At 35.8% G+C, this 25,420-nt stretch overlaps 1 protein-coding gene across 3 annotated transcripts in view; it reads left to right on the top strand.

The window, feature by feature from the left end:
* Window positions 1-14,821: 14,821 nt before the first annotated feature.
* Window positions 14,822-25,420, top strand: part of LOC100788741 (protein TIC236, chloroplastic) — a 46,377-nt gene continuing 35,778 nt past the window's right edge. For 2 of the 3 annotated variants that reach the window (XM_041011058.1, XM_014769699.3), the window contains exons 1-2: window positions 14,834-17,117; window positions 25,135-25,333. In XM_041011058.1, coding sequence (XP_040866992.1) covers window positions 15,163-17,117; window positions 25,135-25,333 — 2,154 coding nt within the window. In that variant the 5' untranslated portion in view covers window positions 14,834-15,162. Of the gene's footprint in view, window positions 17,118-25,134; window positions 25,334-25,420 lie in introns of all 3 variants that reach the window. The other variant, XR_005889273.1, reaches the window with a different exon arrangement.

Raw genomic sequence — 25,420 nt, 5'->3', positions numbered from 1 at the left:
ATCCTTACACATGTTCATTCTAATCCCAATTACAATAAACTCATTTGTTACCTCTAGCGGGCTCATGTGTGTAGTCTAGTAGTGATAGTGGAATCTCTAGCGGTTCCCTAAGATACCTCAAGTTTTCCCTCATGTTGCTACTAGGGTTTCCAAGCATTAGAGAGAAGGAGAAGGGATTGGAGCCTTCATTTCACATTCTTCGTACGAGGGACATTTCTCTCACCAAAGACATTATTTCACAAATCCCAATGGTGATAATGTGCCAAAATGAGTTATGAACCTGGCGTTCAAATTTAACGATGATCCAACGGTTACAATTTCCATATCTGAAAAAAAAAAGCTACGTGAGAGGGATATTCCACCCACCCTAGACACTATTATGCAAATCCCAATGGTGGAGATGTGTAAAAATAAGTTCCAGACCTGGTGTTTAAATTTCACAACAATCCAACGATCAACGTGTCTGGGGTCGTAGTTTTACTGAGATAAGTTTGAGTGTATATGGGGAAAAAAGAGGGTTTAGGAAGAGAGAGAAGGGAAAATGAATTTGAGAGGAAGAGAGAGCATAGAGACGTATCGTAAGAGTAAAACTGACCTAATATATCTCTATTTATAGCTAGGCTAGTCTATTATTTACTCTATTTTTTATTTTTTATTTTATAAAAATAAACTTTATTTTACTCCCTATCAAATTAATAAATAAAATCTCCTTTTTATTTTCTAAGAACATATATTTATTTTATTTACCTTAAAATAATGTTTTAATTAACAAAACTATTTCTTTTTATTTATTTAATTACAAAAACCTCATTATTTTCCTAAAACTCTATTTATTTTTAAATAAAATCATTTCTAATTTATTTTATGAAGAATGGGATGTTGCAGAGTCCACCCCCACCGAACAAACTCAAGCCCAACCTGATCAACAACCCCATCAACCAACATTGCAAGAACAACATTATCTAAAGCCCATATTTGAAACTCACATAAAAAAATACCTAGATCTAAAACCCACATCAACAAATACTCGAATATAAACCATATCAACAACCTACAAATACACAACATTAAGTACAATCAAACTTGAAACCAAGAAATTAAATATTAGGAGGTAAAATAGGAAAAGAGAGAAACGACATCATCGCGGAGGCAGATGAAATCACAAATGGCACAAATGAGGCGGAGGAATGTAGCGGTGTAGGACAGTATGGGTCTAGAAGTGGAGGCCCTTGATGACATTGATGAGGAGGAGGGCACCATCACGAGATCCAAACTTCATCTTTGCGGATTTCAAGACTGAGTTCGACTATGCATTGGGGTTTGGTTGTTGGTCATGATTTCATCAATTGAAGTGGACCGCTGAGACTCAACTCTAGCCAAACGAGGGTGACCACGGAGGAGGGGCACGCCACCGTGATGTCACCGCAAAACACGAAGGGCGATCCCGGTGACTAGATGTAGACAACAAGTGCCTTCTCTGGCAGGAAAGTAAAGTCATTGAGGGGGAAGATGCAGAGCTCATGCACCTTCTTCAGATCTCTCTAATTCACGCCCTTAAGGCACCTCAAGCATGACACGAGCCCTAATTTCAAATCTATTGTGAAACCCTTTCCTCTATTCCCTTATTCTCATTGAATATGAAGTTTAAACTTGGTTAAGTTGTCTATTTTGGGTGTTTTTCGATCTAAATTGTAATAATGGTTTATGTTGTGTGTTTATTTTGATTTAATTTTTTTCATCAATTTATTTTGATTTATTTGATTGCATATATCTTGAATCCAGAGAAAATAAGGGTTATGTTGTTTGGGAAACTTAAAATGTAATCTTAATTTTAAAATAAATAATAGTAGTTTTTGAATTGTCAAAAATTGACTTAAAAATTTTTAACGGGCACGTCATAATTTAACAGAGAAATTCTAACAATAGCGACCTAAAAAATTTTAATATATTAGGAATCCAACCAAAAAATAGATATTAGAGACCCAAATTAAAATTCGAAAATTTATTGGGAACCTAAAACATATTTTAGCCTATTTTCTTTGTAATAATGTAAAAATTTAAATTATATTAATAAAACTATTTATTTGTATATTATGAATTTACATATGTACAATTATTCTTGTCATTTTATTGATTGTTTGAAACAAGTATGTTTCACTCTACTTAGAGGCAAGTATTTTTAATTGAGTATTTTTTTTTTAAATAGGCTGCCCTTGGGATTGTCATCGAAACATTTTTTATTTTTCTTATTTTGTTTTCATAATGATTTTATTTTGAATGATTTTTAATGAGTTTGTAATGGCCCCCACACATTTATTGATTTATTAGTTGTGGTATCAAGTACTTCGGTTTCATTATCTTCTTCTTGGCATTAGAAACTATCGTTATAGCTTATGTTGCTATGTATGGATATTTGCTAACTTCGTTAACTACAATTTTATAACCTATGGATGGTTCACTCATTGCAAAAAAAAAAGGTGTGAGCAGATTTTTTAATTTCCACTCATCCAAGACCGAAACAAACCAGACCCAAATTAAAGTGTGTAGCCCGTCTATATTAGATGAGCGGGTAGTTAGATTAAAGGAAAGAGTAAGGAATTGGTACATCTAGTTGGGCTTAGTTTAATTTTTTTTATCCATAAGTACCCGAACCCGGCCCATTATATCAATATAACATAAGAAATGCCTAAGTATAAAAGCTATTCTAATCACTTTAGGGTTTCATTTTATGTTGCACAACTCTTCTTGCCTATCTCTCATCTCTTCTCTTTGCGGCCACCTACCCCTTCTCACTCTCTTTTTTGTTTTCCTTAGCTTTAATCCTGATGACTAATTCTTGTCTTGTTTGCTTGGAAATTATAGTAACTATGCAAGGGAGGACAAAGCTCAAAGCCAAAGATAACACAAGGGGAGCTTAGAAAATGGATGGACATTTACATTGCTCTATGCTACCTACAATATATTTTGAATGCACCAAAGCTTAGTGCTTTTGGTCTCCCTCGCCATTAGAGAATTAGGGTATTTGTAGGAAATTTTGTATTTTGATATGGGTTTTGTTGTTTTCATTTTATTTTTTGCTTATGTAAAACTAACAACCCCAAACCCTCATCATCCAATATGTTTTATGAGTGCTCAATGATTTAGTTGAAGTTGACAAGCGATCTAGAGGCCCAGGTACGTGTTCTACAAATTGCTCTCCATGATAATGATTATGCATATAGTTTAGATTCATTATGTAAATTTGAATGTCACTTGTAGTGCTCCTCTGTAAAACATTTCTTAAATAAAATTTTCTTTCAAATAAAAAATTCTTGGATTTTGACTAGTTAAAATGCTATATTGAACAAATACAAACTTTTGCTATTAAATAATGTATGGCCTATATTTTTAAAAAGTTCTTAAAATTAGTATAATAGATAACAGTGACAAGTTGACCAAACATGCTAGTTGTAACATCAAAATGTTTTCTATACAAATTCATTTAAAAAAAATTCTCATTTGTTTTTCCCTACTTAGGTTTAAGATCCACTATCAAAAGCTCCTAAATACTAAGTTTCTGCAAAAGAATTCCCTTATTCATTAGGGAGACACCTGCTCAATTTTGAATTATATACAAGGAAACAAAAAAAATTTCTTGCCTTTTACATACGAGGAACCCAATAACTTAGTTTAATTGGCATCATTTTGTTCATTCTTAGGTAATTGTACTTTGTTTTTTCTTTATTATTTTAAACTATAATGTCAAGTAAATGTGTTTTCTTCTTTATCTTTGGTGTTAAAAAACCATTTACTAATATTGAATGCTAAGCCTCGTTTAATTCATTGCAATTTCTATTGGACGTCGAATTGAGAAGGAAATTAATGTTAAGCATTCAAGATTGTAACTTTCAATTTTTATTCCTTTGACAATGTTGGGTTATTGTTGATTTTAAGCAAATCATATCTTGATGCATACCTTAATCATAAATAGATAATTTTGAGGATTTGAAATGTTTTTCGCTAGTTTTATCATATCCCCTAATCTTTCTGTCAACTTTATTTATTAAAAACTTTTCTTTTATTTTTTCTCGAGTCAAATTGTGCATGATGCCACTAGAGCTAAATATTGAGGAACCTCTAGTGATTTGTATCAGAGGAAAGTGTTGTTTTTAGTGCTTGGCTAAAGGGTAATGAGAAATAAGGTAAATAAAATGGACCAAAACAACACCATATATTATCACTTTTAAGTTCTCCTAACAGTGGGCCCTTTTTATGGAATTGTACAATTTAAACGTGCTAGCTAGTTTCTTGTGCTAACTTATCCTTACCACATGCACATTAAGCAATTAAGGGAAATATATATATATATATATATATATATATATATATATATATATATATATATATATATATATATATATTGCACATGTAAATGTAACAAATCGTGTAATTTTTTAGGCTTCAATATATTTTTGGACCTTGTAGTATAATGTTTTTCTTTTTTTTTGGTCCTTATAAAATTATTTTTTAAAATTTATTAAATAATTTTGGTCTTAATGGTATTACAGGTCTTGTATGAGAAAGATGCAATACCAAGAAGAACCATTTTGATCTCGAAAGAGGTGATAATTTGACAGTGGAATGATATGGTAAGTAGGCTCTTACTTATATCCCTCTACGTTGACAATTTTTTTTTTTATAGAAATCCTTCCATTTTTCATAATTCTACCACATTAGCACTTTAGAGGTATGCCATTTTTATGCATCACTTCTCCATTTAGCTAGCATACAATAAGAATTTTGAGATGTCTTTCCTAAATACTAATATCAAGTTTTTGATTATATTTCTTCGCTAATAATTGCCTAGGGATAGAGATTTACTTCTTATACAATATGTTATAGTGCAAGTGTGAATGTGAAGTCACACATTGAATAGAAATGAGCAAGTTTAGCACATAAAAGTGAGAAAGACCCATAAACCTAATGTCTTAAGGTTTTGAGTTGAAGGTGGTATCAAGTTTACTTGTTTGGTGTGCTCTTGGCCCATTGACAGAGTTTCCTTTGGTGCTTTACTCTCCTCATATTCCCTACAAAGTAGTATTAGAGTCGATAGTTTGACTTGGTGACCGGCTTGAATGAATATTTGAGGCTTAGCAAAATTGGTGGTGGATTCATGCATGGAGATGAATTGTACTTAAAGTCTTCTTGGCATTGGATCCATATATGGATTTGAAAGTCTTCCTAAAAATGTGAAAAAAGTCAGGTGATATGTCTTGTTATGGAGCTAAAAGGGAGCATACCATGTGTAAGAGATTCACACTTAAGTGGGAGATAGTTAGAGTGCAAGTGTGAATGTGAAGTCCCACATTAGATAGAAATGGAAAAGTTGAGCAAAATAAAAGTGATGGAGAAAGACACATAAAACTAATACTTTAAGATTTTGGGTTGAATGTGGTGTCAAGTTCACTTGAGTGGTGTGTTCATTGCCTATTGATGGAGTTCTCCTTTATCTTTTACCTCATTCATATTGCCAACACCATGCAATTAACTGGTAACATTTTAAAAAATATTACATTAACTTAGCACCAATTTTAAAATGTTATAAAATTCTAGAGTATTAAAAAAATTAAGGGTAAACTGTTTTTCTCTCCTAAACTTTTTCACATTTGTGATTTTGGTACCTAAATTTTTTGATGACCCAATCAATGTTCTCGACCTTTTTTTACATCACATATTTTAGTCCTTTTCTTCTACTTTGGCCATTAAGTGATGAATGTTAGATGTTCATTGTTTTTGCTGGTTGCATGGTGATTATTACTTGTTTTCATTGAATTTTCAAGTGGGTTCTTCAATTTTTGGTGGTTTTTAGATGCTAGAATACATAACCAAATAAAATAATAATAAAACCAACGCCACTTCATCACTTAATGGCCAAAGTATAAGAAAAGGACTAAAATATGTGATGTAAAAAAAGGTCGAGAACATTGATTGGGTCATCAAAAAGTTTAGGAAACTCTGTCAATGGGCCAGCGGAAATTAAAATGCACAGCGGAAAGTAAAAGAGTAGGGAAGAAGGAAACAAACACACAAGAGTTTTTATATTGGTTCGGCAACAACCCGTGCCTACATCCAGTCCCCAAGCGACTTGCGGTCCTTAGGATTTCTTTCAACCTTGTAAAAATCCTTTTACAAGCAAAGATCCACAAGGGATGTACCCTCCCTTGTTCTCTTTGAAACCCTAGTGGATGTACCCTCCACTAGAACTGATCCACAAGAGATGTACCCTCTCTTGTTCTCAATCAAACCCAAGTAGATGTACCCTCTACTTGTACCACAAAGGATGTACCCTCCAATGTGTTAAGACAAAGATCTCAGGCTGTTAAACCTTTGATACTTTGTGAATGGGGATACAAAAGAATTCTCAGGCAGTTAGTCCTTTGAACACTTTTGTATTAGGGAACGGGAGGAATCAAAAGAATTCTTAGACTGTATCGTTTTGAATTCTTTGACAAGGGAGAAGGGAGACACAAAAGAATTCAGGCGGTTAGTCCTTTGTTCTTTTGGAAAAGGGATAAGAGAGACACAAAAAGAATTCAAGCGGTTAGTCCTTGGCGAATTCTTTTTGGCAAAGGGAGAAGAGAATGAAAAGATGAATAGCACAAGTTTTCAAGGTTTAGAAAACCAGAAAACTTTAGAAAGCTTTTGGTACAAAGAAGAAGAAGAAGTTTAAAGAGATTCAAGGCTTGTAAAGGATTGTAAGAGATTGATTGGAAAAGTATTCAAGATTATTGAAATGCAAAACAAAGCCTTGCTTTTATAGACTCTTCATGTCTGGTCAAGACAACCCTTAGAAGAGTTATGACTTTTAGAAAAACTTAAAAACCAATTTGAAAAAGTCAAAAACTATTTGAAGAGTTACATCTTTTGATTTTATTCAGAAACAATCACTGGTAATCGATTACCAAATCAGTGTAATCGATTACACAAAGCTTTTATGTGAAAGGATGACTCTTCATATTTGAATTTGAATTTCAACGTTCAAAGGCACTGGTAATCGATTACCAAAACATTGTAATCGATTACAGTTTTTTGAAATTAATTAGAACGTTGTAAATTCAATTTGAAAACTTTTTCAAAACAATTTTGCTACTGGTAATCGATTACAACAATCTGGTAATCGATTACCAGAGAGTAAAAACTCTTTGGTAAACATGTTTTGAGAAAAATCATGTGCTACTCAATTTTTGAGAAAAACTTTTCATACTTATCTTGATTAAGCCTTCTCTTGATTCTTGAATCTTGAGTCTTGAATCTTGATCTAGAATCAAGAACACTTATTCATACAATCCTTTACAAGCCTTGAATCTCTTTGAACTTCTTCTTCTTCTTTGTACCAAAATTTTTCCAAAGTTTTCTGATTTTCTAAACCTTGAAAACTTGTGCTATTCATTCTTTTCTTCTCTTCTCCCTTTGCCAAAAAGAATTCGCCAAGGACTAACCGCCTGAATTCTTTTTGTGTCTCTCTTCTCCCTTTTCCAAAAGAACAAAGGAATAACTGCCTGAATTCTTTTGTGTCTCCCTTCTCCCTTGTCAAAGAATTCAAAACGACACAGTCTGAGAATTCTTTTGATTCTTCTCATTCCCTTATACAAAAGTGTTCAAAGGACTAACCACCTGAGAATTCTTTTGTATCCCTATTCACAAAGTATCAAAGGTTTAACCGCCTGAGATCTTTGTCTTAACATATTGGAGGGTACATCCTTTGTGGTACAAGTAGAGGGTACATCTACTTTGGTTTGACTGAGAACAAGAGAGGGTACATCTCTTGTGGATTTGTTCTAGTGGAGGGTACATCCACTAGGTTCAAAGAGAACAAGGGAGGGTACATCCCTTGTGGATCTTTGCTTGTAAAAGGCTTTTTACAAGGTTGAAAGAAATCTCAAGGACCGCAGGTCGCTTGGGGACTGGATGTAGGCACGGGTTGTTATCGAACCAGTATAAAAACTCTTGTGTGCTTGTCTCCTTCTTCCCTACTCTTTTAATTTCCGTTGTGCATTTAATTTCCGCTTTTACTTTCTGTTAAGTTTCTCTTCTACTCCTCATTCTCTTAACAATTTAGTAAAAGCCTTAGAAGAGTAATTTTTTAATTAGTAAAGGTTTAGGAATAATTAATTCAACCCCCCCCCCTTCTTAATTATTCTGAGGCCACTTGATCCAACAAATCTTCTTCCTAACACTAATAGTCAAATGTTGTTTTGAATTATATATTTCCTCAAAATAATCTAAGAATTCTTGTTAGAGCAGTCACCAATGTTAATACAAGCATATGTCATCAAACTAGAGTCTTCCTGATTATATATAGGTGTATGGTCACAAAAGTTTATGAGTTTCAAATTGCTCCATCAACAACTTGAAATGCAAAGAAAGAAAGAAAATGTAGGTATTTCAACAAAAGAAAAATAAAATGCAAGAAGCCTCCTCTCATCAACATCAATATACTTACGAGTATTAATAGTGGACTATACGGGTAATCCTTGACCTACTTCTTTTCCTCATGACCTTTCCATGCAAAAGTTGCATGATTTTAGTCACAACAAAACCCAACATAGGCTAACTTGCAATGTCTTTTGGAACTTTTAGAATACAATGTTGAATTACAATAACACAAGTATTAATCATGGCAAACAAATTCTTGAAAAGGGGGTAAGGCCAGAGTTACTAAACAGGATATATAGAAAGAAGAAAAAAAGGAATAAAAATAGGTGTTTGGACCCAACAATGTGAGAAGGATAGGCTTAGGTTTTGACATGGATATCAAATCTAAAGTTCCATGATTAAATCTAAGGAAGAAAGAGAAAGAGAAGAAATGGAGAAGTGTCCAAAGCTTGCCACAGTCAAAGAATGACCAATAGACTTCTTTGGTTTGGAAAAGCGATGAAGAATATGAAAGGTGCAAAAGGACAAATAAAGAGAGAAACAAGAGGGGAAGCATCCAAACAAAAGTTGTTTTATGGAAAAGGAACAACTATTATTACAATTGTTGAAGATTCATATGATGATGATCAAGTAGTTGAACTTGTTAAAGAAATGAATCCATAAAACCAAAAGAATGGTGCATCAAAGAAAAGAAATATGTCAAAAGTTTGGAGGCCAATTCCTAATTCTAGCAACAAATAGGAAGCTAAGTATTCTAAAGGTGTTTCGCAAAAAAAAAAAAAAAACCCAAATATGTTGTTGCAATCACCCTTTTAATAAGGCCACAAAATTCAAATGTATTAATACTTCATTTATTGTTTTCAAACAACTATTTTATTTTTTATTTTTAAAATTCATATCTATTTACTTATATAATTAATTCATTTTGAGTATCAATAAATAAAAATGGATTCTGAATAGAAAAAAAAAAAATTTGTTGGAAAACAATAAATGAAGTATTAATACATTTGAATTTTGTGGCTTTATGAAAGGGGTGATTGCAACAACATGAATTCTTATAACAATTGTTCTTTAAATAGAGAAAAAAATGCTATCTAAATTGTTTTAAGGACAAAAAACACAATTTGTAATGGCTACAACAAAAAAAAATTACAAGGATGGATAAAAATAAGTGCTAAATTGCAAGAACTAAAAACGTATTTAAGCCTATTTTATGCAAAACTTTCTTTGTACAAGTAGTGGAGATATATAAGGTGATCGTTGCTTAGTTAAAAGATTGTACCTTTGGTCTCTCTCTGTCACTGCCATAAGCTGGTATGTAACACAAGGAAAAAATCTATTTGTAAATGGAAAAATTGGAAGGTTCCAATCTCCACAATAGTCATATCCAGTGTACCCTATATATTCAAGATTGAAGCTTTGAAGAAAAAGAACTTTGCAATTTTGAGAACAAAAAGTGTTGAAAAACTTATGATTCAAAGGTCTCATCTCTAGAGATCATCTGTTCTAGAAGTGTTATTCTTTGCATAGCAAAGTTATTTATGTATTTTATTTGTATTGCTTATTCTCTTTGTGTGAGTTGATTTCTTTGTAAATCTTTCAAACTTCTAGTTTGAGAAAGCCAGAGTGGCTTAGTGATCAATGAATACTTCGGTGTTTATTAATCTCAGGGTGAGATTGAGAGTTTGTCATAAGTGACCTAGAAAATACATGTTGTAAGCGACCAAGAGTGACACTAGAAGAATACTTGTAATATATTTAATTAATGGAAACCTAGGGTTGAAGGAGAACTGGAAATAACTCACAGTTTGAGTGAATCAGTATAAAAATGGTATTCTTGTGTTTTTAACTTGTTTTCTTTTGAACACCCCTTTGGACACACAAGATCTTTGTCAAGTTGTTTAGTGAAAATCTATTTTCATCTTTGGACAATCTTTATCTAAACTTGTTTCCATAAGCTCGTTTTTTTGCTTGCCAAAAGATTTCAAACTTGACAAAAAAGTTATAGATTTGACTAACACACTATTCCTCCCCCTTCAAACATGTTTCATTTATTTCATTAACAACAACCAATAGATTACAATGCTTTCATGTCCTTTGCTTGATATTTATGTAATTTTTAAAATATTCATTAATTTTTAATATCACAATAAGATATACAATTTTTTTTATCTCTATAATTATCAAAATTTATTCATGGAACATATATATATTTTTATTCTAAATCAAAACTTGCAGTTTTATATAAAAAAAACATTATATTATATATAACATTTGGCATTTTTATGTTTAAATACTAATTGTCTTTCAAATTTAACACAAATGAATGTAATATATAATATGTAAATTGTATTAACATATAATTTTTCAACTGTATATTCTTAAATTTCTATTGTTTCATTCATTCACTTAATTTTATAATTTGATGTTTTGTAATTGTGGCCAAGATAACAATTGCAAAGTTTGGGATCACCCAAAATGCATTATCAACTTAAAAAGCCTACTCGGGTATTGAATGTTTATCAAAGTTTACTTGATAAGAATTGGATTTTTTAACAATAAATAATTATTTGTAACTTTGGAAAAAGAGAATCAAGTTTATTTTCTTACTTAGAATCCTCATATATAGTAACTCATTATTTTGATGAATAATTTCTTCAGATAAAAAAAAATTATATAAACAATTACCCGAAATCTCACTTATTAGATTCCTTATATCACTAATAAGATATTATATCTCACTTATAAGATATATTCCATTTTGAAAGACATAATGGAATTTGACGAATTCACCATAATATATCTTACCCATGCATAATATCATGAAAATGGATACAATTTTTGTGCTGCTACTTAGTACTGGGAGCTGATCTACTAATTCTTTGATTCCTTTTAATAAGGAAAGAGTTCCAACGAGAAATAGATTCTAAAAACTAAAAAAAAGGATATCACAAGCAATTTCAATAAATCGGTTGCATTAATATTCTCGAAATAGGAGATGCTATCACACATATAATCATAATTAATAGGATGAAATTGTTTGATCTTAAAAGGGACCTTCTATAATGATGAGCTCCATAAAAATGATTTTAATGAAATAATTGGTTAGTTCTTTAAAAATTGATTTTTCTAATTTTGATATTATTTTTGTTTGTAATTTAATTTGTCTATGGAAACTTCTTGATTTCAATAATGGAAACTACTTTTTGTTATGGATTTTGATTGAAATATATATTTTAACTTATTTTGTTGTGTAGTTTATTGACACAAGGGGTGCCAACCTACAATACACAATGAAAAAAGTAGTTTTCGTTGTTCATTTTGAATGAAATACAAAATGAAAAATAGTTTCAATTGTGTGTTTGATCCACATACATAATGGAACAAGTTTTCATTGTGTAGTTAAACACAATAGAAGCTAATTTTTGTCAAGGACATCTTTATTTAAAAATACAAAAAAAAGTGAGGGAGCCAAGATCAAAGACAAGGGGTGTCAATGTCATAGGCAAATACCTAAAGAGTGTGATTTGTGCCTTCATTTTTGCACCTTATATTTTAGGCTTTCAACTCCTCAACTTTTTTGCCCTTTTTCTTCTTTTTAACAAAAATACCTTAACAAATTCATTTTCTGTGTTGTAATGATGCTATCAAGTTACATTATATAATAGAAACATGTTTTTGTCAAGTGTATTATTTCCTATAAAAGAATATGTAATTTTGATTTCATCACGTATTCACGTAAGTTCTCACCTACTCATGCTTAGGTAGGGTAAAACCTGTCTCCCATTGCTAATCAAGTCCAGCTTCACATAGTTTAATTCTTCTCATAATTGTAGCCTATATATATTCAAGATTGAAGCTTTGAAGAAAAAGAACTTTGCAATTTTGAGAACACAAAGTGTTGAAAAACTTATGAATCAAAGCTCTCATCTTTAGACGATCATCTGTTCTAAAAGTGTTATTTTTTGCATAACGAAGTTGTTTTTGTATTTGCTTTGTATTGCTTATTCTCTCTGTGAGAGTTGATTTTTTTTGTAAATCTTTCAAAATTCTAGTTTGAGAAAGTCAGGAGTGACTTAGTGATCAATACTTGGGTGTTTATTAATCTCAAGGTGACATTGAGAGTTTGCCAAAAGTGACCCAAGAAATACTTGTAATATATTTAATTAATGGATCCCTTCTAAGGTTGAAGGAGACCTAAACATAGCTCACATTTTGAGTGAACCAGTATAAAAAGAAGTGTTCTTGTGTTTTTAACTTGTTTTCTTTCAAACACACCTTTGGACACACAAGATCTTTGATAACTTGTTTAGTGAAAATCTATTTTCATCTTTGGACAATCTTTACTAAAACTTGTTTTCATTAGCTCATTTTCTGTAACTGCTTGTGAAAAGATTTCAAACTTGCGAAAAAGTCCTTTGAAAAACTCATTTTTATCTAAAGAGTTTGTTCACTTTCATAAACACTCAACTATATGCTAATATAATCGACTCATTGTTCATTAGTGAACCTAGGCGATGCGAAAAACAATATAGTTGACTATTTCTATGGCTTAATCAATTATTTTTTTCTAAGGCCATAGAAATGAGTTTTTCCGAAGAACTTCAAGTGTGACACTTTTTCTCTCATATTTTTCACTGTGATTTTCATGACCACTTTGATCCTTTGATTGGAAACATCTATTTACATTGGGATCAATGGATCTTTGAATAGGATGACGAAGAGTAGTTGATACTACATAGGAAGTGTTTTTCAAACTTTCACATCTTTCACATATAAGGTGAAATCTTTACATTTCTTCTCTTTCTCTTTCTTGCTCAGATTCAGTCACTGGAACTTTAGTTTTGATCTCAATGTCAAAACCTAAGCCCATCTTTCTCACATTGGTGGGGCAAAACACCTATTGTAACACCTTTAGTCAATGGAACTTATTCCTTTTTTTTCCCTTTCTATATATCCTTATCAATATCTCTAGCCTTAACCCCTTTTCAAGAATTTATTTGCTATGGTTAATACTTATTATTGCAATTCAACATTGTATACTAAAGGTTCCAAAATACATTAATTGCAAGTTAGTTTATGTTGGGTTTTGTTGTGACTTAAATCATGTAACTTTTGGATGGACAGGTCATGCCGAAAAGAAGTAGGTTGGGGATTACTCATATAAGTCCACTATTAATACTCTTCGTTATTTTGATGTTGGTGAGAGGATCCTTCCTCCATTAGCTTTTTTGTTTTTGGTTGCAACACCTACATTTTTTTCTTTCTTTGCATCTCAAGTTTCTAATGGAGTAGTTTGCAACTCATAAGCTTTTATGACCATGCACCTATATATAATTAAGAAGACTCTAGTTTGATGACATATGCTTGTATTGACACTAGTGACTGCTCTAATAGGAATTATGAGAACATATTTGACTATCTGTGTTAGGAAGATGATTGAATGCCATACCATGTGATACTAGCAGCTTGAGATATTATTCAACAAATGACATAGGGAAAGGGAATTAACAATTGGATCCTATGGCCTTTGCTATGCAAAGGCATCATGTGGTTAAGGTGAAGAGAGAGAAAGAGAGGGATAAGGGATTGCTACGCGCTTTATATTATATAACATGGTGCATATTTAGAGCACTTGTTCAATAAGTAGTTTCTCTAAAATTTTGCATGAGAGATTTCCTAAAAAACGCTCTCTTTCCTCCTTACTCATCGTGCAACTCCACCAAACACACAAATCTCCTCTCCAATCTTGTCCGCAAAGTTAAAATTGGTTCAGACAATTTTTAACCGCCATAAATTGTAATTTATAAATTGAAATGAATATTGAGTGTTTTAAAACCACTACAAATCGTATTTTTAAAATTTTAATGACCATGTCACTAGTTAACGGAGAAATCCTAACAACATCAATAAAAAAACAAACTTTTCAAATATCAAGGAGCAAAAACGACTTTTTTTTTATCATGAACTAAGGGAAGTGAAGCGTGCATCTCTAAATTTTTAAATAATAAAAAAGATAGAAGTTTAATACAATTAATACAAAAAATATGAAAAAATAAAAAAGTTAACAATATAAAAGTAGCGGGAAATGTAATTTAGAAGAAAAAATAAAAATTTTAAAGATAAAATTGTTCAATAAAATATAAACGCTAAATGATCTTATTTCCTTTATTATTAATAAAAAATAGGTTAGAAGAAAAAAATAAAAATTTAAGAAATAATTTAAAAATAACATTATTCCATAAAATGTGAAAGGAAGAAAAATGATTTAAAAATAACATGATTTAAAAATACAAATATTTCCTTTATTATTAACATTACTATAAATTAAAAACAAAAATTAAATATATATCAAAATTAAGATTGGGAGTGATAAGTGAAGGGTAGAGAAATTTGGGCGAACAGGCGAACCAAAGTATGTTTTCCCAAAACTAAAATCCCTTTTTTAACCTTTCCACCTCGAAACACAACCAAACAATTTAGTCTCTCCCAATCTTAACCATTAGGCAGAGCAGAGTTCCCTGGTCATAAGCAAAACACAACACAAACAAAAATTTCTCAGACTCCACACTCCCATCGTTCTTATCCTCCGAGGTTGTCTCTCGCCTACAGAGTAACAAAACACAGTTTCACACTTTCACAACGCCCCCAAAACCACACCTTATTTTTCGTCCTTATGATGATGATGCAGAGAGTCGAAATTTGTGTTTTGTTAGAATGATGATTCTTCTGAAATGAGACCCAACAATGAGTCTGAAAAACCACACCTTGTTTTTCTGGACAAGTCTGCATGGTTCTTTGGAAAGCGGCACCACCGGCAAGAGGAACCCTTTTCGTTTGGACAAGAGGAAGTTGTTGCTGCAGAAGAATGGTCTCTGCAGTTGCACGTGCTGCGTCTCCCCAAAACGGTGTCGTTTGGTAAGCCAAGCGTTACGGTTTTCATCTTTTTCGGGGCAAAAAAACGTGGGGTTATTGGGAAAAGACGTGATTTTGAGAAGTGAGTCGAGGTTAGAATGTGCCAGGGAACCTTATTTTAGGGGTGAGTCATTGGTTAGTTATTTGACACCGTTGTGGGAAGAGGGGCTTTTTCTGATAAGGGCTTCTGTTTACACTGCTGTTATTGCTGGGGTGTGTATGTTGGTGTGGTATGGACAGAACAAAGCAAAGGGTTTGAGGCCCAATTTGTGCTTCTGTTGTGCAGCAATCAGTGAGCACATTCAGCGTGACCTTGTGTTTGGCAAGGTTCGGCGGATTTCGCCGTTGAGCATCACGTTGGAGTCGTGCTCGTTTGGGCCTCACAAGGAGGAGTTTTCGTGTGGTGAGGCTCCCACGGTTAAGCTCCGCCTCCGTCCCTTTGTGAGCTTGAGGAGGGGGAAGTTGGTGATTGATGCAGTTTTGTTGCATCCAAGTTTCTTGGTGGTGCAGAGGAAGGACTTTACTTGGTTGGGAATACCCTTCAATGAAGGAGGCAGGGAGAGAAGTTTCTCGGCTGAAGAGGGGATAGATTATCGCACGAGAACTAGGAGGCTTGCACGAGAGGAAGCCTTTGCTCAGTGGGAAAGAGAAAGGGATGGTGCAGCTAGGGAAGCTGCTGAGGTGGGGTACTTTGTTTCTGAGCGGAGTTGTGGTCTATCCAAAGGTGATGATGGTTTAAAGGAGATTGAAACTCGATCGTTGGAGTCAACTGAGTCTGCGCCCTTTTTCTGTATGAATGATGGGAAGCACGATCATTGGTTGATGGACAAAGGTGTTAATTATGATACGAAACACACAGCTTTGGAAAAATCATTTGGAGTAAGATTTCCTGGATTGGGACTTCGATTTTGGTCCAGAGTAATATCAGGGCTTAGGAAACACAAGTTGAATAGGAAGGCTAATGGGAGTAACATCTTTGCATCTGGTGGTGCTATCAAAAAGATAATATTGGAACGTAGTGCATCAGCTGCTCATGCATACTTTTGTGATCAACCACAATGGAAGTTTGAGGAGCCTTCATCACCTTCTGAAAGTTATGGTTTTATGAGTCATGATATGCATTTGGTGAAAAGTGAGGTTGACAGAAATACAATATCTGTTATTGTTAGTGATGAAAATAGAAGTGATGATAACCAAAGTGGAACACAATTCAAAGATCTGGGATTCCAGTCCCCCTTAGTAAATGAAAATGTTAGCAGTCAATCAGATTATTTAAAGTTTGTCTGTGATTCAACTTTACGGACAAGAGAGAGTGAAATTGAAAATTTGCAATCTAGTGATGATGTTGCAAAACCTGCTAATCCAAATAGTAGTACAGTGAAAAATGAGGAGTTTGTACCATATGTTGCTGAGAATCAAATTGATGATAATGATAGTTCATCAGGGGGCCAACAGGGTTTGCCATCTGAAGATTTGGGTATTGTGAAGCCTGAGCCTCAGTTGGCAACTTATTTTCAAAATCCATTTGAGCACTTGCTCGTGAAATTTGGCTTAACCTCATTTTTAAAAAATATTGAAGAGTTGATATCTCATTTTCTTTCTGGTTCCATTGAAATGTTGAAGTCTGATGTGGGTCTGAAAGTTGAAGATATTGTTTCAGAACATGTTGATGGGGTAGATTTTGTGCAGTCTGAAGGCGTTACGAAGACTCTGCCTGTTACGCTGGATTCAGTTCATTTCAGAGGTGCAACACTGATGCTACTTGCATATGGTGACAAGGAAGTTAGGTAAGAGCTGGTCTTGTCATTTACTACTGAATCTATAATCACTCTATAGATGAAGTGATGGACACACCTCTTCACGACCTTATGATTTTAATTAATAATTTAACATTAATCAATATTATGTACATACTTCTGTTTTTATCAATGGTGGATGGCAGAAGGCCAAAATTCAGCCATAGCAATGAGGTTTCTTGAGCTTTGACATAATTGTAATATGGAAAAGCATATCTTTCTTTTGTGTATCATTGAAACTTGAAAATTTTGATTTCAGTTTCTAAAAGAGTTAGTAAACACTCATTAGAAAAAAGATTTTTTTATATTTATTTTTTGAATTAAACAGAAGGGATAATTTTGATGTCACTTTTCATCATTGAGAGATTAAATTGAAGTTCGTTTTTGTTGGATGACCACATTGATGCCCTTGGTATTATTTGGGTGAACTAAGATGAGTTTACTCGATGTTATTGAATACTATCTTAATTCTCATTTAGTCTTGAAAAATTGGCAACTGGAGACTGTTAGTTTAACTGCAAAATATTTTTACTTGATTTGGTTTAGCTCATTATAAGCGTTTCCAATTTAGCTTGTCATGTTGGTATTAAGGATTATCATCTAGTTATGTCAATTTTGTATCTTAAATTGAACTCACTGAATAGTCTGAACTGATATAGAATTTTTTAGTAATTTATGGGAATAGTGTTTAATCTTTGTTTTGTAGAATAAGAGAAGATGTTAATATTTTAAGTAGAATGTTTTAGATTATTGAGTATAAACTTGTTTGGGAGATGTAGTGCCCTTTCTGGAATCAGACTTAAAACAGATATAAAAGCACAGGATGTGTGTGTGTGTTGTCATAAATAGCCAGCGAAACGATAGAATTCACCGAGAAACACGCCGGAAAAGGACAGCGATATAATAGGCAACCAAAAAGTTCTTTGCCGGAAAATAAGCAGCAAGCTGAAGGCGGTGGCTGGAAAACACGCTGAAAAAGGCAGTGGCAGAATAGGTGACTGAAGTACTTCGCTGGAAAATAAATGGCAAGTAGCGGTGGGTGACAAACGGGTACGAATGGGGATGAAACTCTGGGGATAGGAGCAGCTGGTAGGGGCTACCACCATATCAAAAAGCGCCGTCGAAACAACAGCCAAACGTGCGCTGTCATGCACCAAAAATAAAGAGGTACCATCGAACCAGCTCTGATGGAGTTGAAACTGTAGGGATAGTGGGAGAATGAGGGGGTGACCGTGACATAAGAATCATGCAAGGAAAGGGGGTTGCATGCACTGGCACGCGCTTGGAATAGGCCCTGTTTGGCTGAAGATAGCACGTCAGAAAAGCAGCCTGTGTGGGTGTGTTAGAGCTTTGATGGACATGTGGTGGCCAGATCTGGGTAGATCGGCCCTAGGCGCACCTGATCCGGTAGTTAGAGGCCGAAAGGGGAGCCGGAGTTGTGACGGCGGCTGGCGACAGTGGCCGTAAAATTCACCGGATAAGCGTAAAAGGGTTGTCGGAAGATGGGTGACGAGCAGAAAGGTCCACGGGGATGTGGAAAGAAGGACGACAAATAGAAAGGTCCACCAGAATGCAGAAAAAGGTCGCCAGAAAAGTGACACCAAAGAATAAGTGCGACGGCTAGAAAGGTCCACCAGGGTCCCTGGTGGGGAACGATTTTTGTTATTCTCTCAACTTGGCTTTGATACCATCTTCGGATGTGGGTTTGGACCTTACTCAACCCTAAAAGCTATCTCATAGGGATAGAGTTTTCCCTCACTTATATACTCTATTTTGGCACTATTTCTAGCCGATATGGGACTTGGGTTTTTCCCAATACACCCCCTCACACTCAGCACTTTTGGGCTTGGTGTGTGAAAAATATGGTGGGTGGCCCGTTTAATGGATCTAGGATAGACTATAATATCATGTAAAATGAGAAAAAATATAGAGGGATAATAGATTGAAACTTTGTGTTAGAGTACACATCGGATGCTCTATTATATAGTGGTCTTTACAATAAATACTGATAATGAGAGGATATCCAGTTTCCTACAAATCAGATATTTTTTTTTGGAAGGCAGAAAATATATATTATTAAATAAACAAAACAGTACTAGGGGTACTAGATGAAAGATAATACAAGGCACCTATGGTGCTGCAAACCCCACACAGACAAACAACCTCCTGGATGGGCACATTTCTGCTTAGAAGATTATCCCTAGTGGGGAGCCTGTCTTTAACAAGCCTCCAAGAGAAAACTGCAGCCCTTGGGGGGATTTTCATCTTCCAAATTAACTTGAAAGTCCTCCCATCTGAACTTGATGTAATGGGGTTCATCATTAATCTATAAGCTGACTTAGTGGAATACACACCACTAGGTTCAGCTTTCCATATCACGGTGTCCTTCAAATGTCTCTGAATAGGGATAGAAGTGATATCCTCCATAAAATTCACTGCTAAGTCATTTTCATAATCGAATAAGTTCCTCCTCCACTTCATGTCCCACCTCCAATTATCCTGAGAAAAGTTGCCCATCATTGAAATGAGATTTTTTTGCTGTCTACTAATCAGAAATAACTGATTATACTTCTGCTCAAGAGTGTAATCTTCCCCTAGCCACTTATCTGTCCAGAAGTTAACTTTATCCCCACACCCAACCTTCCAAGCCATATTTTGATGAAAGATGCTGTGATCAGACTGATGATAAAGCTTCCTAAGGTCCCTCCACCTGTGGGAATACCCCTCTTTGTCTCGGCCAATCTGAAATTCTGACCAACCTTCATATTTGGAAGTTATAATTCTAGCCCATAACTGCTGCTGATCAGAGGCTATGGCCCATATCCATCTGCCCAGCAAAGCTACATTGAATTTAGAAATATCCTTGATCCCCAGACCCCCATCAATCTTGGGAAGGAAAATAACATCCCATTTCACCCAAGGTATTTTCTTATGCTCATGATCTCCCCCCCACAAAAAATTCCTTTGCAAGGATACCAATCTATGAGCTACCCTTTGAGGTATCTTGAAAAAGGATAAGAGATAGATTGGTAGAGCATTGAGGATAGAGTTTATGAGGGTGATCTTCCCTCCCATGGATATATTTTTCTGGGCCTACTTGGATAATTTAGATTCAAATTTTTTGATCAGAGGCTCCCACACCAACCTGCTTGAAGGTTTAGCCCCAATAGGAATACCCAGGTAATAAAAAGGGGTTTCCATTTGCCTACAATTCAGGATTTGGGCTGCTTCATTAGCCCAATTAACAACACCTCCTAAGATCCCAAACTGACTTTTAGCAAAGTTAATCTTCAGGCCAGAGGCCAATTCAAAACCTCTAAGCAAGGCCTTCAAAACATAGACATTCTCCCAAGCAGCCTCACCCACGAAAACTGTATCATCAGCATACTGCAGAATATTGGTAGGTTCTTTTTTATTTCCAACCAGGTAGCTTCTATATAGATTTTTCTGAACTGCTTCCCTCATCAATCCAGTAATGCCTTCTCCTACTATATTAAAGAGCAAAGGGGCTAAAGGATCCCCTTGTCTCAATCCTCTAGTAGGAGCAAACTCCTTTGTAGGACTTCCATTAACTAGAATTGATATGGTTGCTGATTGGAGGCAGGTAGAAATCCATTTTCTCCATTTAAGAAAAAACCCAACCTTTGCAGCATATAATCCAAGAAAGACCAGGAGACTGAGTCATAAGCCTTTTCAAAGTCCACCTTGAAAACCATGGCTGGCTTCTTGCTCCTAATAGCTTCCTCGACCACCTCATTGAGAATCAAAATACCATGAAGGATATGTCTGTCTTTAATGAAAGCTGACTGTTTTTCATCAATTAAACCAGCCATCACATGCCTCAATCTGTTTGCCAATAGCTTGGCTACCACTTTGTACATGCAGCCTATCAAAGAAATTGGTCTATAGTCATTAAGAGAATGAGGATGATTTACTTTGGGAATTAGAGCCAGGAAAGAAGCATTGCTGCCTCTAGGGAAGCTGCCATGAACATGGAACTCATCCACAAATCTTTTGAACTTAGGTTTCACCACTCCCCAAAATTCCTTGATAAAATTGAAGTTAAAATCATCAGGCTCAGGACATTTATCCCCACCATAGCTCCACACAGCTTCTTTGATTTCTTGATCTGAGAAAGGGGCAGTCAACTCCTCCCTCTGCCTCTGATTAATTGTAGGGAACTGGACCCCATCAAGGGTAGGTCTGGAATAATTCTGTTCAGTGAATCTATTTAGGAAGAAATTAACAACTTCGTTCTTCACTAAATTAGGTTGCTGGACCCACACACCATCAATGAGAATTCCTTGGAGAGCATTGTAATTTCTTCTGAAATTTATGACTTTGTGAAAATATGCTGTGTTGCAATCACCTTCCTTTAGCCACTTGGCCCTAGATTTCTGCCTCAATAGAGATTCATAGGCATTTGAAGCCTCCCACAGATCTTGCTGTAAGGATTTCTTAGCCTTAACCTCATCATCGGACAAAATTCTATCAGAGGCTAAATTTTCCACTTCATTTAACTTTTGCTGAAGATTCTGAATCATCTTAGCACTAATATTCCCATAATCTTTGCTCCACTGCTTTATGACAACTTTTAAATTCCTCAGCTTGTTTTTGAGCACAATTCCCCCCCCCCCCCCCCCCCCCCCACCCAACCATGATACCCTTTTTGATGAAGCCACCAATCAACCACCCGAAAAGGCTTAGGACCCCAATCCACCATCTTAGTTTGCATGATGATTGGACAATGGTCAGAAAAGTCCCTTTGAAGGACATGTTGACAACTATCAGGCCAAAGAGATAACCACTGTTCTGAAACCAGGAATCTATCAAGCCTGCTCTTCACACTACCATTGGGCCTAATCCAAGTGAAACTGCTACCAACACACTTAATTTCCTGAATCTCCATCTCGGATATCCATTGATTGAAATCTGAGCCAAAGGAGTCAACACTTCTTTGAGATAAGCTAATTCTTTCCTCTTGACTTCTAATGCTGTTAAAATCCCCAAGAAAACACCATAAACCAGGGGGATTAGAGGCCCTCAGCTGTCTCAATTCATCCCAAAGGACTCTCTTCCCAACAAGGTCACAAGGGGCATAGACATTAACAAAAAACAACCTTTGATTATTATTGACACACCTCCCTTCAAGCATTAAAAAGTTTCTACCTTTCTCCCTCCTATCCACCTCAAAAACTGAATTATTCCATAAACATAACAGACCACCAGCAGCCTGAACTGAAGGGACACTATCCCAAGAGGCAATAGAATCCCCTCATATGGACTGACAAATACTATTATTGAAACTCTCTTTTTTAGTTTCTTGAAGACGAACAATATCCACCTTGTGTTTTAAAATGAGCCTTCTAATGGCAGCCCATTTAATCCCCCTCCCTAAACCTCTGGAATTATATGAGAGTATGATCATGTTTGATGTTTTTTAATACCCATCTCAGCTGCCTCCATATTATCTCTATTATCCATGTCTAACATAAGCTCCTTGACCTTCTTAGAATCCTCCCCATAAGTCAAGCCCATTTCTTTTACTAGATCACACTGCTTTTCTATTGAGTCCCCTTGAAGTGATGACAACCAATCTGTTTTTTAGACTGAGTTTGGTTCCACGTCTGGTCCCTTAAGATGTTGGGCCTTTCCACTACTTTCCATCACCTCCTTTCTTCTAACATAGACCTTTGTAGCTGACTAAGATGGGCCATTTATCCGCTGGCCCAAATCCCCTCTTACTTCCCTTAAGTCATATTGACCACTGGGTATATTGACTTTGCAGTTCTTCTTTATGGTCATATCTCTGTTGTGTGACAGAATTTCCTCAAAAGGCTTATCCTCCTCCTTATCCCCCTCTGTGTCTATAATTGTGTGTCCGAGAATATCCTCAAAATGGTCTCCCTGCTGGCCCTCCTCTGCACCTTTGACCCTGTCAATTACTTTTTCTATTTGCATGCTATCCCTCATTTGTCTTTCATCCTTAGCATTTAAAGCACTACCATTCTGAGGTACTTGACCGTTGCTGGGTTCGTGAGCCGCATCAGGACGAACACCTGGATGTCTCCCTTCGTTGTCGACATGTGATTGGGCCACATCATCACTGTCGATGACGGACCGGTCCAAACAACAGCGACCAAGGGATTGGACCCAGTGGTCACGGCGGGCCTGGATCAAAAGGGGCTTACTCCAGTGGTTGGAATAGCCGTCGTCGATGTCATCGGAGCCGCCGTCGGAGGTGTCACCGCGAGTATTAGGCCCAGGGGTTTCGTCACCGACAATTACAGGGGTGTTTGGCTAAGTCGAGAAGGGAGATGGAGGGAGCCAGCTAGTGGTTCGGCTGTTCTTCATCTGCGCACCCATTCTGATCGTGTCCTCCACAACGTCGAGAGCGTATTCAACTCCATCGATGATGGCCTGTACCGTCTCCTGAATTGCCGGTCTCAGTTTCGTCCAAATGAGAATACGTGCTACGTCCATCCGCCGCCGATCCTCCACGTTTTCATCCACTTCCACCATCTCGCCGATATCCACCAACACCTTCTCCATGTATTCCGCCTCCCACACAGTCGGCGGGAGTCCCCATAGAAGGACCCATGTGAGCCTGTGGGTTGGTTGAATGTTCGAGGACCATTTCTGAAGCTCCGAAACGGGTGTAGACCCATTCGTCATCTCTTCATTTATAAGTCGAGCAGCCTTGGATTCATCCAGGTAAGGGAAGATAATCCAATCATTAGCCCAGTAACAGGGGTTAACTTCTAAGTCTACCACCCATTTTAGCTCCTCCTCCACCCTTTCGAACATACCTCTGTTCTTCAATCTCCCTACCCAAGCCTTCTGAAGCCATTCGTTGTTCTCCATGTTTGAGCTCAAGACCACTGGCCTCTGAGTAGCCCTTTTAGCACACTGAGGGGCTTCCTTCAGATTATATGAGCTTCCTTCTCCAAGTATCACCTCCCTAGCCACCTCAACGTAGGATCGAGGTCTTCCCCCAGTAAATTTGACTTTCGTGTCCTCCTGATTACCTTTGGGCACCTCCTGAATACTCACCATTCTATGTGTGGAGGTACCATTTTGATTTGTACGAAACACCTTCCCCCTGTCAAATTTTGGACTGTTAACGAACATTTTCATCCCTCCAATGAAGATGTTGTTGTCTAGTTGCCTTTCCAACCTCTGTTCATCTGCAACTTCTTTAAACCTAACAAACCCAAATTTGTGGCCTTCCTTGTTTTTGGATTTGGGAATAAAAACTTCCCACACCTTTCCCCATTTTTGGAAAATCTGCCATAAGTCTTTCTCCTTTATCCCTTCAGGGAATCTGGAGAAATAGAAGGTCGTTACATCTTCCTTGTTTCTCCATGTCACCTTCCTATCTTGCCATTGGTGTCTGCTCCTATCCACTTTGCCTCTGTTTTCTGCCAAGTTCTTTTTCCGCCTATGTGTTACTTCGACCCATTCTCCTTGATTGGTGATAGAGTCACTATCCTCCTCCTGTTCTGTACTCCATCTCACTTCAACGCTCCTTTGATGGTTGTATCCTTCATCGCTGCTATTCCATCTTCTATCTCTGGTTCGAAATTTGCCGCCAGCATGGCGTCTTGGAGATATACGTCGTTGATATCTCTCCCTCCTCCCATTCTCTGTCCCTTTCTCTCTCTCTCTCTCTCGCTGTCTACCCACTCTCTCTCACTCTGCTCCCTCTCTCTCTCTCTCTCTCTCATCTGATCTTTTTTCCAGCTTGAATGATATGTTTCAAGATCTACAAGATATTTGTCTAATTACCCTAAAAATGCACAGCTAATAAAAAGGAAATAATGGCAATGAAATCAATCAAATGTTCTAACCCAATTTCAGGCTTTATCCCATAACATCTCAATACAATCTTATTATAATCTCAAACTTATACATAATACAAACGATGCTTTTATTTTGTAAACAAGAACCTTTCACCAAAAAATGATGGTCTGCATGAATTGAGGTGCTATTTTGCTCTTGCTTTCAGGGAGATGGAGAATGTCAATGGAAATGTAAAGTTCCAAAACCACTATAGTCGCATACATGTGGATCTGAGTGGAAATTGTAATACCTGGAGATCAGATATTATATCTGAAGATGGAGGCTGGTTGTCTGCCAATGTTTTTGTTGACACTATTGAGCAGAATTGGCATGCTAATTTAAAAATTGATAATCTTTTTGTCCCGGTAACGTATATAGTAGTTTAAAGTTCCTATATTTTCTGCTTTGCCATTTAAGTTCTACAGATTGCTTATGTAGTTTGTCTGGCTTGA

Source organism: Glycine max, chromosome 17 (genome assembly GCF_000004515.6).
Source record: "Glycine max cultivar Williams 82 chromosome 17, Glycine_max_v4.0, whole genome shotgun sequence".
Taxonomy (NCBI): Eukaryota; Viridiplantae; Streptophyta; class Magnoliopsida; order Fabales; family Fabaceae; genus Glycine; species Glycine max.
This window is presented reverse-complemented; position numbering and strand designations above follow the sequence as displayed.